General features: G+C 38.9%; 1 protein-coding gene across 1 annotated transcript; it reads left to right on the top strand.

Moving 5' to 3' along the window:
* The first annotated feature begins 3575 nt into the window (after positions 1 to 3575).
* LOC111608562 lies at positions 3576 to 17588 on the top strand. Its single transcript, XM_023333435.1, has 18 exons — positions 3576 to 4039; positions 5009 to 5167; positions 5458 to 5576; positions 5660 to 5843; positions 7283 to 7395; positions 7479 to 8556; positions 9066 to 9190; positions 10045 to 10300; positions 10525 to 10652; positions 10755 to 10851; positions 10948 to 11070; positions 11350 to 11522; positions 14219 to 14316; positions 15850 to 15977; positions 16563 to 16743; positions 16852 to 16996; positions 17187 to 17310; positions 17543 to 17588. Exons 1-17 carry the CDS (start codon positions 3613 to 3615, stop codon positions 17259 to 17261), a joined length of 3609 nt encoding a protein of 1202 aa, XP_023189203.1. The 5' UTR covers positions 3576 to 3612; the 3' UTR covers positions 17262 to 17310; positions 17543 to 17588.
* Positions 17589 to 17601: the final 13 nt, after the last annotated feature.

Below are 17601 nucleotides of genomic sequence, written 5' to 3'. Positions count from 1 at the left end.
TTATGAGCTTTATAAATGTTCAGCTGCTACAGTATGTTGATTTCTTTATGCCGGAACCACATTTATAAGTTCATCAACAGTATCAACAGGCTCATCAGTGAGAAACACTGCAATTGAACCTCGGGATTCACTGTCGTAGCATTGAACTATGACAAAATGCCTGCACAGTTTTCATCAGAGCTTTGCTTTGACCGAATGTTTAATATCTTATTTTTCCCCACAGAATGATGTGTTTTGAATATAAACAGGCACAGCAGGTCACCAAATTTTCTGCTTTTCATGATGTCAAGGTAAAGAGGTTCAATTCCTTGTAAAGTTATTCATATCTCTCGATTTTTCTTTTTCTTATTTTGCATTTTGATATTTTCTTATCACAACCTTCAGATTATTGTGGATCTTGATCCATCTTCCAATAACTCGAACCAGCTCTCCCTGTTCAAGAACAGCATCTCCATATACTAGAGGGTTAAAAATTATAATTCGTCAAGCTGTTTGTTATGTTTTCAATTGGATAATACCCCTCAGTCTGAATATTTACGTCTGCAGCAAGAATTGTCTTACAGAAAACCTGCCTCTGAGGCCCAACTTCCTCTCCCATGCAATAATTTTGTTAATTGCAGATGCTACAGAGCAGCACCACATATATAGATCCCTTTGCAAAAAATCTTTGGCAGGTTACAGCACATAACCTGTTAGAAAATAATGCACTTCGTTGTGACTGTCTACCTAAAATTCTAATAAAATGCATTAAAGTTTGTTCTTGCAAAGTCATAAAGTGTCTAAAAGTGTCAGCGGTATAAATTTATAGTTGGAAGTCTGTAGCTGTAAGAACATTCCTCAATGCTGGTGTCTCCAAGTCTTCTCTGAAGGTCTTCATTAAATAAGAGAATCATTGTCTTAGACAGAGAATGACAGTTATTATGTCCCTTGCCTCTGAGCTGGCCAGCTTTTCTCATTGTTTTGGAACATCTCTGTTTACCCCATAAGCACCAAGCCAGAAAGTTGTTGAAAACCTGAAGGCAATTTTTATGTTTTTTTTTTTTTTTTTTTGGCTCTGTCTGTCTTCAAACTGAAGAAAAAGGGTTATATATTGGAAAAGTAACCAGTTTCCTGGTCTACTCAATGTGGAAACTTGGATTTAACTCTGTGTTTCCTGTGTTACACATAAGGGCCGCACAAAATTAGGAAATTAAGTGATATGTAATAACATGGATGCAGGTCGTGATGAAAAAAACATTTTATTAAATGATGTTGATGTTTTTTTTCATTTGCATCCACTGCAAATAGAATGAAGGTCATGAGTAGTCTATCCAGGAAACTTCAACAAAAGAAACCCACTATTTATAGTTCAACAATATTTTATAGAATAAGTTGGAATTAAACATTTAAGTAGTTTTCTTTATGACTTTACCAGAACATCTTGATGATTTTCTTTAACACTGTCTTCTGCATCAAACAACAAACATCAGAAATCGCATTACTGGAGAGCCAGACAGCAATGTACGACATGATTAGCTAATATTTTTTGTGGCCCATAGTTATTGGTGATATGATTATTATGCAAGTGAAACTGCAAGAACTATTCATTTGCAATGTTCAATACTTTTCTCCCCATTTTATATAATCTCATTGTTTTTCACTCACTGACATCATAACAGGCCTGTATAATGAAACATGCCCTGTCTCTAGCATTCATAAAATTCTGGTACTCTAACATCAGTGAAATCTGAAGTTAATCAGATTTTTTTTTTTATGCCAGCCTGAGGACTGAGTAGTAAATACTTTATATTACCTCTCAGTAACAGAAAGGACTTTGTTCATGTCAATATTCTATGTTTGTGGAATATTCTACTGCGCACACATTGCATTTGTGCAGTAGAATACATTTCATTCAAATACACATAATCAAAATGGAGATTGCCAGACAAATATTTTTTTACGAGCATGGGTGAAGTAAAGTCATGATGTTACGGGATTAGTTGGCAGAATTTAAGCATCATCCATCTTGGATGAAACAAACTGTCACAGAGTGGCTTCTTGAGAGCGCGGTTATCTGACAGCCGGTGATCTCTCAGAGAAACTGGCCTGGACTGATGAAGTCCTGCTCTGAATACTACAATGGCTGCTTTATTCTGTCTGAGCCAGGAAGGGTGCAGACGCATACACTTCCTCTTTTGCTGTGTCTCACTCTTTTCCTCTTTTGTTGACAGTAGAGTTTCACTCGGGATTAACAGACCGACGACTTAGTGAACATGACATGGTTTGATGTTAGACGTAGAGAGGGTTTGTTTTCTGAGAGACAAAGAGGGGGTGAGTGGGCTCAAATCAGATTATGCTTCTGAAGAGTTGTGCAAGCTGCTGGGGCCAAAATGTTAACCAATAAAAGTGGAATGCATCTGGAACTGGAGTTGGTAACATTTTGTATTTGGACAACAGTCAGCCTGGTGTTGTATCAAGCAGCGATACTGGGAAAGAACCAAGAGGTTGCTGATATCCTCTGATGTTTTAGGCTTTGCTAGTGGAACATGCCCACGGTTTCCCATCCCTTTCAACAGCTCTCGTATCCCCTTTCCCGTGCTCTCAGTTTATATCAGTGTCCTTCTTTTCCTCAAGCAAAAAATAATTAAGCAAACAACAGTTGTAGTCTTCATATCTCTTGCTGGATTTGTTTAGGAGCAAACCTGACTTTCATCTGCACTCACAACCCCTGCAAGAAGATTTCTGATATTCAAAGTATTTCTGCACCTTTTTTCAGGACAAAAAGATATGACTCACCAAGGGCACATAAATGCACTAATTCATCCGTTTTCTATAGCTGCCTGTCCTTGCAGGATAATAAGGGGGCTAGTGCCTATATGCAACGGTCATTGCTGGAGAGGTTTCCAGTCCTAAATGCACAAAGGTTTTATTATTAATAATTATTTACTTTTAATCTGGATCCACTGCTGAGCCTGGACAGAAAAAATAATCATATTTAGGAAGCATCTGCTGGCAGCTTCATTAAGACCAACCACCAATTAAGATTTAGTGACTGCTATGTTTTGCATTTAGTCGCCTTCATTTAAAATAATACAATAAAGGTACTAAGCTACAGAATTAATAAAAAAATTTATAAACTCTCAGGCCAAGATTGCTGAGTTAAAAGTATTTGTGGGCCATAGAATTCTTTTTTCTTCTTAACAAGTTTGAATATAATGATCTTAAAAATTGTGTTTTAAGATGTAAGTATATTTTGAAAATGTTGAATTAAAGTTTTTTAGTTAAGAATCATTCGGCTGTTACATTTACATCGCTGTTTAGAAATGTTGATTCAAATATAAAGAAAAAAATGAAGCAAATTTTCACACTTGTTTTATTTGTATTAAATTCAAACAATTTATCAGAGTAAAATTGATCCAATTCATTTTAGAATTTATACTGACAATGCATCGTAAAAATAAAAAAATAAAAAAATCTCAATCACTGCCCAGCAGAAACTTTCTCCCAGTTTCCATGTTTTGTGACGACTTGCTGCTCTTTAATTGGCTGGAGCTTGACGACTCCTAATTAATTGCCTCGTGTTCAGGTGACTCGTGAGTGTGCGTGTTAGGAAAGCGCTTCTTCAAACCGGCGATGCCTTGCGAGCTAATAAGAGAAATACGTTTATTTTTAATAGTGCTTATTGTTCTTTTCTATTCTTTTCAATTAAGTGGTTCGGTTAGTTTAGCGCGAAGGGAAGATGATTCGACCACCAAGCGAGGAGAGTCAGCCTTAGCCTGGGAGGAGAGGCCTGAAGACGGTCAGCGAGGACAGCCGTATACGGTTAAACAGGTTATATGGACCCCCAGTGGGAATTTATCCATCCTGTCGGAACTCCTGGAGCCCCAGCTAGACATTAAGCATCCTGCAAACCCACACCCAGGTGTCAGGACACCAGAACGTGATCAAACTAGCGACAGGTTAGCCCTCATTAGCCCCACCTGGACCGCTGGTAACGTCAAGGAAGAAGGAAGACCCTTTGCTCCAGACTCTGAAGATGGTTATCAAGCAGATTTTACAGGTGAGGTAAAATTTATTTACACTGCTGAAAACAAAAAAAGTTGACCAAAGTTCTTTACATAGTAAATACAACTGTGGGGAAACTCTATTGTACGGTAAGCTGGAAGTATTTTAATGAATTAAACCCAGAAGAAATTCAGCCATTTTACAGCTGTTGTCGCATGACATAAATAAGAATATATCAAATTAACACCATGACATTTACGTCAACTTCATTAGTTTCTCATTGGAAATTAGCGTCAGTAAAACGATTTTATTTGCATTTTATTTTGAAAGATTGGCACACTAAAAATTGTTCATAGTCTTAATAATGAATGGGGAAATGTTTATTGACATAGCTTCAAACACTTATAATTCAGCATATTTTTGGGTGTTTCCACTTTTATTCAGACTGTTGGGGTGAACTTCAATTATTAGGAAGGCCTCATTGCCAACGCCCTAATCTCTAGCTCCTTATGTATAGATGTTTTCTTGAATAGCATTTTTTAGTAATTTATTTTACGGGCTTTTAACAAACTAGTTTTGCACTTTTATTATGTATACAGTTAGCATGAGCTGTAAATGTTATCACATCCAGACTGATATATCCTCACTCTTTTGCCTGCAAGGGATTGTGCTTGGCTAACATTAAAGCAGTTCTAATTTGATTTATTTATTACTAAACCCACCCCAACCATGCAATAACTGTTCATGTGCCTGAATTACATTTTGCTCAATATACTAGAAAACATTGTTCAGAGCTGCATGAGGTAAACTGGAAGTATTTACCTCCAGTTAAATACTTCCAGTTTTAACTGGAAGTATTTAAAACTGGACTTTGACGTTTCTGGGCTTTGACGTTTCTAAATTGTATTTAAGTGTAATGTCTGCGTCTTCAAGAAGTAAAAAATAATATACATGATCAGTGCAAGCATTTAATAAATTTAGACATGTTGACATTAATCTGGAGATATTTTTCTGTATCCTTCAGGTTTCTCTGAAATTCAGGGGAAGGTTTTTGGCCTGTCGTCTGACTCTAGCCCATATTTCTCTGAATGGGAGGCCATGAGACCTCTGGTGGAGTGTGCTGACGATGTCATGACCTTAACTTTGTCCGGTAGAGGCTTCATCCACCTGCAAGTCGACAGAAGTAAGGCTCAGTTCATGCTGCAAACATCTCATTAGGTGATTGGATGCATTGTAGATGTGCTGTGTTTACATCAAAGAGCATGAACAAAGCAGAAAGATTCATATGTTAATGGTGGTAATTGTGATGACAGTGATTTCCTTTTCTGCCTGATAGCTGAACTATCCCACACCAATTTTTAACTTGAAGTGAATATGACCTTTTCCCAGGGATGAACTAAGCACTGTATTAAGTCCCTTTTTTCCTCAAGTCTCTCTAAATTCTGTTCACAATCTTTAAACATCTTTTTCCAGACAGTGCCTCTCCAATCTCCATCTTCGAGCTACCTTCCTACTGTGGCTACTCAGTGAAGGCATCATGGACTGACCTGGAGATGATGGTGCCATATGATGGCTGCTATATTCTTAAGGAGGTGTCAGGATCAAAAGTGTTGTTTTAGTTATAGTATACCTGTGCCGCGCTGTGTCTTATTTAATTATTTATTCTATATTTCAGAATGGCAGCTACGTGCTACCCATGCTGTGGTTGGGGAGCCCACTGAAGTTGTCCTGCCCGGTGATGATATCCACAGCTATTCCCATGTACTCCTTGTCTGCGCCCTTTGTCTTCTGCTCTGCCTATGGCATGGCAGTGAAGATCCAAGGGCAGGAGCATAGAATACCTGTGCTTGATGTAATTGGTATGTAGGCTACAGACGCATCATGAAACTAAAAACAAATACAATCTCAAGCTACAGATTAGTGGATTTGCCATTGATACAAATGTACATATTTATCTATTTCTGTACTAATATTGTGTCATCTCTTTTTCAGCAGTGTGTGTTTTTTTTCTTCTTTGGCTTGTGTATGGCAAGGTTAAAAATGACTGAAAATAAATACAATAAAATACGGATTGTAAGATCCAAGTCTAAAACGTTTGGTTTAGCCTGCACAGGGAGTTTGGTGCAATAAAAGACGCTAATTTATTAAAGTTAGGCAAGTGATTTTTATTTCAGAACAGCTGATTGTGCAACTCTTCCAGATTGCAGTAGTCTGCAACCATTGGCTACAGAGCCTGATATTACTCTGTAGCCACATCAGGCGTTACAATCCTGTACTTGGTGACCTTGCTAAGAGTTATATATATGAAAATAAGATATGAATGTATATATATATATTACTGAAGGCCAGTTTTTGTGGCTTTCTAGTTCTATTTATGCTGTATCTGCTCAGAATTTACTTGGCAGACTGACCAGTGGGGCAAAGGGCATTTTTTCTCAGCTGTCTTCTTTTTGTGCTGTGAATACATATTCACATATTCACAGCACAAAATTTATGCTTTTTGTATAAGTTTATTTGTAGAAATACATTTCTAAATTGTTTGTGTCGACACCAAGCTGATGCAATGTAAATGAAAGTCAGTGTTTTACATGACTGCACAGGAATTTTGACACACTCTTCTTTGGCGACTTGTTTTAATTCTGGAGGGGTGTTCTAAATGTCTGGCCCATTAGAGGTCTTTGCCTAGGCCAGGTGGACTTGCCTGTTCTTAAATCTTGTTGCATTGCCCAAATGCAGAAAAATTCATATTTTTTTTGTGCCTTCATAGTCAATAGAATATTTGTCTTGTGACTCATTAAGACGTCTGGAGAATGTGAAACCAGGCTGTGGTTTTCGCCTGAGAATTTTCTCATGGATATCTTTTTTGGCCCAGGTCTGGAGTATGTTGGACATTGTTCTGGTACCTGTGTGAACTCTTGGATGGTTTCCATGGTGTTCATTGTGGTTCACTTTTTCAAGTTGTGCCAGATTTTTCAGGATAGCCAAAACATTAACATTTTTGGTAATTGGATTTTGTACTTGATGATTTAGTCAAATTTGTTTGAAATATTTTAGTCTGACAAAAAGTCAAAAATAGAATAAATCTGTATGTGGCAGGAGTGCTATTTCTAACAAAGACATATCAACAGTTCTGGATGAACAATTTCAAAACTGATTAACAAACACAGGAGTGACTAGTTTGTTTCTAAAGTTGAACACAAGGTTTGAGTCAAAAACTCATAAGTGGCATGGAAGTGCCCAAAATTCAGTTTTCAATCCTTGATTGGATCGGTAATGGAAATGTTAATTTGTTTGGCAGTGGATGGAGCAAAGGATCCTTTTGTGTCTGAAAGGTGTGCATTCCTACTTGACTCTGAGGCCCAGGAATTGACCTACCTTATCTCCCACAGTGCTCCTTGTATCACAACTGATGTAAGTTTGCTCATTTAGTTGAAGACTGCACCTGGATTCTCACCAGTGAATAACATGAGGTTAATATGTTTTTTTTTCCACAGAATGGTCCGCAGCTTCGGCTCATATTGGGTGATTTGCAGTATGTTCTCTCCTGCCCAGTCAGCCCTCAGTTTCCCTATTCTCCATCCTTGCCTCAGTATCTTCCTCAGTTTCCCGGTGACCTTTTGTTTCCATACTTGCCAACTCCAACCCACCCTGTCCCCACTACCACTCTCCCTCCCCCCCATCGAGCCCCAGTCCAGGAGCAGATGATGCAAAACCCACTCTACCAGCACCTCCTCTCTTCTGGTTTCCAGTACCACCAACTACCTCCAGTCATCCCCCATCACCTAGAGATCCCTCATCCACTTCAGCCCACCACTGTCCACTTTCCTGAGTCCATGCCACAGCACGTCCAGAACCCACTTGGATCTGAAAAGTTATTGTATTCTTTAGGCAGCTATTTGCAGTACTTCACTCCACAGTTTCACCTGAAGGATCCTTCAGAACATCAGGTTTTTCAATTTCCTGACCACCCATCTGTCTACTATCCCTACCTGCCATTCTATTACCAGGAATTGATTTCAGCAGCTGAAGACCATTCTACGTCTCCAGTGGGTCCATATTATCCTCAGTATTATCATCTGAAACCTGATCATCCTGTATCCACGGCAACACCAGTGGCCAAAGCTCCACCTCCTATACCTCGTCCTTCTTTTCCACCAAAACAGCCGTTAATCCCACAGCATCAAACCAATTCATTTTATCCACCCATGTCCTACTACCATCCAGTATTTTCTTACTCTGCTTTATATCCTGCTGCTACTCCACCGGTTGACACCCCCGATAGTCTTGGGCATCCTTCCAGCCAATCTCCTATCCAAACTCCTTTTCACTTTCAGTTGCCTCCATATCTGCCACCAGTCCAAAAGGAGCCTGGGAAACCGGCAGCCAGTCCTTACATGTTCTACCAAACATACCACCCTAAATTCCATCCTTTTTCACCCCAATATCCAAAGATTCCTCCTCCCACTGCAGCCCCGAACTGGATCACCCCTCAGGAATCCCACGTCCAGTGTATGCAGGACAGTATGGCTGCTTTCCTGCCCTATGCCGACCCAGAATCCATCCATGTCAGAGGTCAGTATTTATGTAAATGGAAAAGATTTTCTCAGAGGAAAATGTGGCTCCTTATGACTTGTCATATATGTTTTGTATTCTGGCATGAGGGGTTTCCAGGTATCAAAGGATATAATGTTTTTATAAAGCTAATGTGTAAAACTGCTAAAATTTGTTCCTGAGAGTTCCTCAGTCTGGAGAAAGTCTGCAGTTTGACTTAAATGTTTTTATTGTTCTGGATAAGAATGGGGCAATGACAACAAAAAAGTATGGGCAAAATATGCGTTTCCAGAATTTACACCTTATCCCATCTGACTGTTTTTTTTCCTCCTCAGTGTGTTTCTTCTTCTTCACGTTAAAACAATACCGTTTATTGGAATCTGAGAACCTTTGAACCCCTGTTTAGTTTTTCTTTCTCAGAGGCATCCAACTTAAATGCAAAATCTGAGTTTACATTTGAAAATGAGTTCTAAAGCAGTATATTGATTCTAAATGTCAAAAATCTTTAACCGCATCACGACTTTCCTCAGACCCATTTATGTCATGGCAGTCGCTCTCCAGTGTGTCTCCATTCTGTGGCTACATGTTGCAGGCGACTGCAGGCCACGGCTTAATCCTCCATTCTCCTCTGCCGGCCTGCCACAGCCAGTTACAGGTCAGACGACTGTTTAATTCCTCTATGTGCTGCTAGTGTGTGTTTACTGAGTTTATCTTGGTGTTCATGTTTACATAAAATTTGCTTTTTGCCTTGACAGTAAAGATCATCCTTCTCTCTGATCATTTTAAACTCTTCGCAATAATGTATTTTTTATGTAAAACTACAGCACTTTAGGTATGAAAGTGCACATGAGCTTGATGTATTTTGAATCACACACCATAACAGTTAGGATTTATTATAGGAAAAAGCTGGAGAAGTATTAAAAAATGTAATCGGTTCCAAGGTTGCACAGTATTTTGAGCGTTTAGTTTGATAGAACTCTATTTGTATTTCTTCTTTCTAGGGCTGTTCTGCTCTATAAGGTCTGAATTTTTGTTTATCTAAACCAGGGGTGTCAAACTCCAGTCCTCAAGGGCCGGTGTCCTGCAGTTTTTAGATGTGCCACAGGTACAAAACACTGGAATGAAATGACTTAATTGCCTCCTCCTTGTGTAGATCAGTTCTCCAGAGCCTTGCTAATGACCTAATTATTCTGTTCAGGTGTGGTGCAGCAGAGGCACATCTAAAAGTTGCAGGACACCGGCCCTCGAGGACTGGAGTTTGACACCCCTGATCTAAACAGAGCAGCAGTTTAACTTAATTCATGTTCAGATAAATCTATCATGGACTGTAGGCATTTGTGGACTGTAGAGTCTTATCTTTTTTTCATGCTCCATGCATCTTAGCTGTCAAGAATACAGTGTTTTTGCAAGCTTAGGTAAATTCGCTTGTTTTTAAAAACACATGTGTATCTATAAATTTTGTGTGATTGCGCTAACTTCTTTTGTATCAATTTCTCTCTCGCTCCTCAGACTCCCACAACAATTTCTCTACCCATAAGTTATTGGGATTTCTCCACTTGGCAGAATAGGACTCTGGATGTACAGTGCCCATATCAAAGTCCCCCTGATCCTCCAGAAGCAACTCCATGGATTTTCCCCACTGCTCCGAGCGCCACCGAGGACGAGTCGGGTCCATCCATTGCCACGAGGACCGAAGTCTTCTGCTCCTTCCAGCAGATGAAGGTCGTGCTTCCTCCTGGACCCATTTCAGAAATAGTTCTTAAAGGTGTGTGTCTGCTTTTGTACACACCAGGTGCATATGGTAGCTATCATTTCTGCATGAGTTCAGAGGGTTCAGAGGCTCTGCTGTGCAGAGAGTGGGAGCAGGGGGTAAAGCTTGGCTTTTTATTGTGACTGGGGATTTCTGCCTCCCTCTGCAGAGCTGTAATTGTTCTCTTTAAGGTCTACACTGAAATATCTTATTGTGAGTTTTTCACATATGCATTTAAGACACCAATGGGAACCAGATGAGTCTTGCTGAAGCGCCTAAAGAATGTGAATATTATGCAAGAGAGGCCAACGATGGCAAAATCCATTTGTTTCTCCAGTTACATTCACACTGTCATATGAGCGTGCAGGCAAGTATTGATTCAGATTTCACACTGAGCACATGACATTTTGAACAAGTGACTATTTTATGTGCGTATTAACTCTTTGTATGACTGTATTTCTATGAAAAGGGTAAAATGTACATCATTAGCATCCTCTACACAACTCAGAGTGGAAAAAAGGAGGCAAAGGTTTCCTGCCCGCTTGTGAACCCGAGGTCTGAGCATGGTAGGTAGATTTTAACTCTCTAAAAGGCTGTTCAGTTTGTCCAGGCCCGTCTGTTATTTCAGCTGTGTTCCTGACATTTGTCGTGCTGCCCCTCAGAGTGCAACCTTCACAGCGAATACCGCCTCCCCTGCGGATCCAGCTCTATATCCGAGACACAGTGCCTCTCCATGGGCTGCTGCTTCAACAAGCACCCCCCTGCCTGCTACTACCCAATGGATGGTGAGCTGCACTCTGTACCCCTACTGGCATTTTCACGCCACTTAACTAAGTGCAGTCGAGCTGTTTTAGAGTACAGAAAAGTACTATAGCTGCCAGACGTGTGAAGAAGCATATTCAGGGCAGGCGCAGCATGATTTAAGCTGGCAGCAACACAGAATGGCTAGAAGAATCTTGGGTCTTGTTATCAATTGCCTCCTGAGATTTCTGACCTTTTGTTCATGCGACCTTTTCGTAACTGTGCATGTGTATCTGTTTGTGTGTCTTTGTTCATCCCTCCAGAGTGCACTATTGACCGCCACATGATCTTCTCTGTGCCCGCCTCCCTCACGGACCCCCCTCTTTCTACTGCGCTGCTGGTCGCTGCCACCAACTCCACCTGCAGACCTCAGAGGGTGACCCCTGAGTATGCATTGTTCAAAATCCCAATGGATGGCTGTGGGACACGCAGAGTGGTGAGATTCATAAATCATGTCAAAATATCGAAGAATGGGTTGGAAATAAACGCCATTATGGTCAGCTTCTCAGGGTTAAGTCAAAGGCATTTTAACTAATTCGGTTTGTGAATATATTTTTTATTTTACTATATACAGCTGAAACCATGCCTTATGTGTAAAAAGGCTTGCAGCAGTTTCTTTTTTTCTCAACATTAAATCCAACAGAACCTAGTTGTAATGTGGGTTAGGACTAGCAAAATTATTTGTATTTGCAAATAATGGATTGAGATTTTTTTCCTGTTGTGCGTGCATGCTTCATAAGGCTGTGATTTAAAGCATTGATTTCATATTTAACTAATTACATAGATTTAAAATGTAAACATTTTTAACACAATTAATTCCTTTCAATTAACAAAGCCTCTTCTCTTGGCCCACTTTGGCTTAATTTTTGCTTGTGAAATGATCTGATGGGAAGTTGGATAAAACTATTGTGCAAAAAGGAGTTGGCCTATCACAGATGCTATCAAAGCTTAAAATACCATCTCAATGGAAAACATGTTGCAGCAACCACGGATATCCCAAATGCTCAAATTACTAAAGAAAAAAAAAGTTACATGAATGATTACGTGTTCTTGAAATACCGGTATAACACTTGGCATCAATGACTGAAAAAAAAATATTTAGCATATTAAAAATGAACAGTTGATCTTTGTTACTGAGCTCATTTTCCAATTTAATCAATAATTCAGCAGCAAAAAGAGTTTTTGAATTGAAAATGTTGCTTATATTGTTAGTTAAATTCTGACAACATAAGCAACAGGCAAAAGGCTTATGCATAAGCCTTTTGAGCATTTGAGAATGCTCAGATGTCGATGTGTGTGTGTTTTTAAGGGAACATCTCAAACACACTGCTTCCTTGTCTGGCTGCATAAAAAAATAGATGTCAGCCAAGATTTCAAGTCTGGTTCATCCTTTGGTTCAATTCCCAGATGCCTGAAAGTTTCTATGTTAGTCCGTTGAGTTGTATGCAAGCATAAGCACCATGGAAGTGTCCCGCAATGACAGGAGTCAGGAAGGAGACAGGTTTTGTTCTCCTGAGCTGAACGGGTTTTGGCTCGAAATGAGACAGTGGTGAGCTTTCAGAAATTCTTGTCTGCAGTGTTTTCTACTTTGGGGGCTTTCCTGTCTGAATTTCTTCTGCTTTAAACTAAGTAACAGCATAAATTCTGATTTGACTTTTTGATCAGCCGAACATATTTGTATTTGCAGTTAGTGGGAGTTTGCTTTACTGTTTTGAAATATCCTTGATGGCCTAATGATTATTGTAGGAGATGGCTGTCAGTGCTGGTGCTCAATGTTCCAGAACATTAAGGCAACCACCAGGAGAACATGGACCCACTACGGATTACTTTTCTATGTTTCAAGACTGTTTACCCATTAAAAGGTGTTTAATCAAACAAAGGTTTGTGTAGTGTTTGCAGTTTTTCAGTTGTGGATTTTTTTGGGCAGTTTTGGCCAGGAGCTGGTAAATATGGATTCAGCTTGGGAGGTTCTAGTGGAGAGGTTCTAGAAATGTGACCCTGAAAAGGCTACATTTTCTTTAAAACAGACTCTGAGCTGTTTTGAAACACAGGAGAACATCCTAAACAAACATGAAGGCTGACACTTTTGGGATCATATCAATGGATTAAGGATTGACTCATCCAAATGGACAGAATAGATTTGTTTTTTGTAATGTTTTTGCGGGAGTAATTTTATAGGAATGTGTAGTTTTTGTTCAAGATTAGATTTTTAAGGTTCATCTTGATATGATTTTGGTGTTGAGTTTTTAACAAAACACACTTCACTGACTGCTCTGCAGTGCTGACTGAATATGATGTGATTTTGTGACAGTTTATGTAAGAACAAGCCTCTGTGCTCTGTTGGGTGTAATTGTCTTGTGAGCTTTCACTATAGAAACATCAACAGATTTGAATGTTGTTGTGCTGTCAGTTTATCACAAATCTGCTCCAAACTAACTGGTTATGTAGGTAAACATAAGATTGTTGCTTTGAATGGTATCAAGATGCACTTGGCCGAAGTCTTCTCTAACCTGTTAAAAACGTTTTTCAGAATTTTAAATTTTTCCAAAAAATGTATCACCTGCCATAAAATGTAATTATAAAAGGGCAGAAAAATGGCTTTTAAATTGTAAATTCAAAATGGACACCAAATGTACCCCACATAAGTGATGATCATCATTACATGCTTTCAGAGCATTTTGCAATAATGTGGTCCTCACTTTTGTGCTCTTAAGTTTCTGCTTGCATTATATAACTGCAATTTTCAACTCCCTGCGAATGTTTTTTTTTTCTGGGTATAAAACGGGATTAACTGTAGATGAGTTTCAAACATTATCTTTACCTTTTTTATCCTAGTTTCACTGAAACATGAAATATCAACAAGTAGTGAGATTGTCCTATGCATTTTTTTTTTAAATACACGAGATGAAGCTCAAGATCTTTTCTTTTAATTATTATTAAATGTATAAATCCTAATTGTGGGACACATTTCACCCACCCCTGTGTTAGTTTTCAGTTTAAAAGATGGACATTTTAAAGCTTTTATTTTTTTGTATTTGTTGAGCATCAGAAAAATATATAGCTATTCTATTAAATATATTGCAACACAGGATGTTTATTTTTGTTACCAGCATTTTCTTTCTGTCCTGACAGGTGGTGGGGAAGACTGTCATCTACATGGTGGAGATTATGAACACAGTACAAACTGTCAGCCTTAACTATGGCACCATCACAAGAGATTCACCTGTCAGGTCAGCTAACTCTTTTATATCCTACCTGTATTAGTCTTACTGCTCTATCTGAATAACCTCATGCGCCTTGTTTGTTTGTTTGCATCGTTCCACTGAAAGATCAAATTACGTAGTCAACATGCACATAATTTGTGGTTTTAAGTTTTTCTCCCGTATTTGATTCTTTCTTGACTGTAGATGTTATTTAATTACAAGTGTGTCTATATAAATTCCAAAAATATTTTAACGTTATTTTGGTTCAGTTCAAGGAGAAGAAGTCCTTGAACTGAACAATACAACTTCATTGGGACATGTTGATATGTTAAAACTTGTATTTCTGATTCGATGGTTTTTGGCTCTCTGCTAATGAAAATACGGCATTTAGTTTCTCATAACATTGAATATTACCTAAGAATAACTAAAATTATGTTTCATGCAAAATTTTATGTTATTCCCTAAACAATCTAGTTTGCTGCTCAACAGTTAACCTGCAGACTGTCATTAATGCTTGCTGTATGCAAGCATATTATTGGAAAGTTCAGTGGAAGGAAAATGTGTTATACGGAGAACGTGCACAAGATGACTGCGCTTTCAGAGGATTGTGAAGCAAAGCTCGTTCAAGAGTTCTGAGAAGCTTCATAAGGCTGGTGGAGTCAGAGCTTTAAGAGCAATCACACAGACGTATCGGGGACGTGGGCGAAAACTGTCGCAGTTATTGTGTTGTCATTCGTGAACCAGAGACATCAAAGGGACTTTAGCTCGGCTAAGAACAACAATCTCAGAAAGTATTCAGTGAATGTAATGTACATGGACATGCTCTTCAGCAAGGTGACATATTTGTAGTCAAATTGCATATGTCAGTAAATTAGATATTGCAATTCCACTGACCAGCTGGATTTTGGGTTATAGCTGCAGTCGATTTAAAAATAAGACGATTTTTTTTTTTACTGCGTAATAAATCTACTGGAGTTTTAGTTTGAAGGAAAATAAAGCAAACAAATAAAACAAACTTAATTCTTAATTTGAGATGCTCTAGTTGTAAAAATGTCATGCTAACCAGAAGTCATTACAAAGATCAGTCTTATTTTAACATAAAAATGAAATGCAATTTGGCATCAGTTCTATGAGATGCACGTCTTTGAAATGAACAAATTCAGAAACATTAAGGCCTGTGGAGTGGTTTTTTACAGTTGACTTCAAACATGCATCAGTTTTCTGTGTGTGATTAGCTTTGCTGGCAAAACAAATCTGAACTTTGTTAGAAACACTGTACAACAGATGCTCTGCTCCTGAAACGCTTCCAGTGAATGCTTGGGGAGCAATAAAGCCACAAGAAAGCCTTAGCAGCTGTTTCTACGTTCTGATCTCTCAGCGCTCCTACTTTACACTTGCTGTCTGACTGCAAGTAATCTTCAGTTTTCTTAACCAACATGATCGCAACTCATTGTGATTTTGATTGCAATACATTTGGTTGCAAAAGTAAAATTGTAAAAGCAATACATGTTGGATTTAAACAGTTTTTGCCATGACTTCAGTCTTGTCCATTATTTCCAGGTTACTGGTGGAGTGCAGATACGTGCCAGGAACAGTTCTCAGTGTGAGCTATGTTGTTAAAACTCCCACCTTTGGTCCTGATGTTCATACTCAGGGGGTGTTTGGAGTCCAGCTCAGGATTGCCAAAGGTAAATGGTCTTTCTTTCAAAACCAAAAGGTTCTGTTATGTTTGAGAACAGAGGTGGATATTAAAAGTCTCGTGATATTAAAAAGGACAGTATTTCATGTTTAAGTGCAGTCTGTCTTAGTGCTATCTGATTGCTTTGAATATGATATTGTCTGGTGAAATATAATTGTAGCTCTCAAGGACCAGACTTGGAGTCCCCAGTTGTAGTCGATGCTGAACTAAAGGGCTGTTTTACACTTGGCAGTGATTCTTGGCTGCATTTTATCATCCATGTTTCAAAATCTAAATTATTAGTCAAACCTAAGCTGGAAAGTACATTGAACAAAGTTACTTAAATAGTTTGTGAATATAAAAGGACTTTTAAAAAAAAATTGACATTACGACTAGCTCAGAATGAGCAAAAACAAAGAAAAAAAATACAATGTATGGTCGAATCAAACCGGTCTACAATATTCTACACTGATTCATTACACCTCTATTAAAGATTACAAAAGAATGATTGCATCATGAAAAATGTAGATGCATGCTGGTTGAAGGCTTGTTGTTGAACTGATTATTTCCCTCCTATGCTACCATCTAATATTAGATGCCCAGTACACCAGTTACTACCCACAGTATCACCAGCCTCTGCACATGTTGCTGGGGAAACCTCTCCACCTTGAAGTGCGCCTCCTCGGCTCCCCAGATCCCAGTTTGGTGCTGCTGGTGCACTTCTGTGTGGCCTACCCTCGCTCTGGAAAAGCAGCGTGGGTGTTGCTTTACAATGGGTATACCAGAACATCTACACTATTAAAAACAACCAGCATTGACTAAATCAACCTCATCTGAGGAGGTAGTTTCTTTTAAGAATTAAAATGCTCATGCCATCACTCCAGTTGCCCCAACCCTCTGGACCCAGCCCCACCAGAGACAGTTCTGTCAGACCCGACGCCACCGTCTCCTCAGAGTCAGACTCGCCGCTTCACCATTAACACCTTTCAGTTCCTCCCTGATGGGGAGTTCCAGGATATGGATGAGGAGGTAAGGCTGAGCAGAGACGGTCACTGTAAATATAAGCCTCAATATGGCTTATTAACAGTTGCTTTGACTGAGTTTATATATATTTTACCTGAACGTAACTATTTATTAATGAGATTAAAATTCAAATGAGGTTTTCTTGTCTGCAATACTTTATTTACTCATTCCTGATCTTCATTTGGCTCCCTTTCAGATCTACTTCATGTGTTCAACTGAGATCTGCTCTCCTCGAGATGGTCCTTGTGTTGAGGGATGCTTTGGTCACTGACGATGGAAAAATGGATTTAATTCACAGCATCCTTGAGTTCCAGTGGAAGGTATACTAACATGCAGCTTTATTGTAATCAGACTGAAAATGTCCAGAAAGTTTGTGAAATCTGCAATTTAATTTAACCTAATTAAATGAGAATGGTAACTGAGTAAATAACGTTTTTTTTGTTAGCCAAAACATACATAACACTTGAAAAATGATGGTACAAATAGCAGAAGCTCCTGTTTGAAAGCTTTTATATCTGTGTTCTGACTGTCTTCTCTCCTCTTTGTCCTCAGATATGATACAAATAACCTTCAATAAAAGCTCTTAAACAACTCTGAAGGCGGGGGTTTGT

The sequence above is a fragment of the Xiphophorus maculatus genome, chromosome 5, assembly GCF_002775205.1.
Source record: "Xiphophorus maculatus strain JP 163 A chromosome 5, X_maculatus-5.0-male, whole genome shotgun sequence".
Classification (NCBI taxonomy): domain Eukaryota; kingdom Metazoa; phylum Chordata; class Actinopteri; order Cyprinodontiformes; family Poeciliidae; genus Xiphophorus; species Xiphophorus maculatus.
The sequence above is the reverse complement of the archived record's forward strand: the minus strand, read 5'-3'. Positions and strand labels throughout refer to the sequence as shown.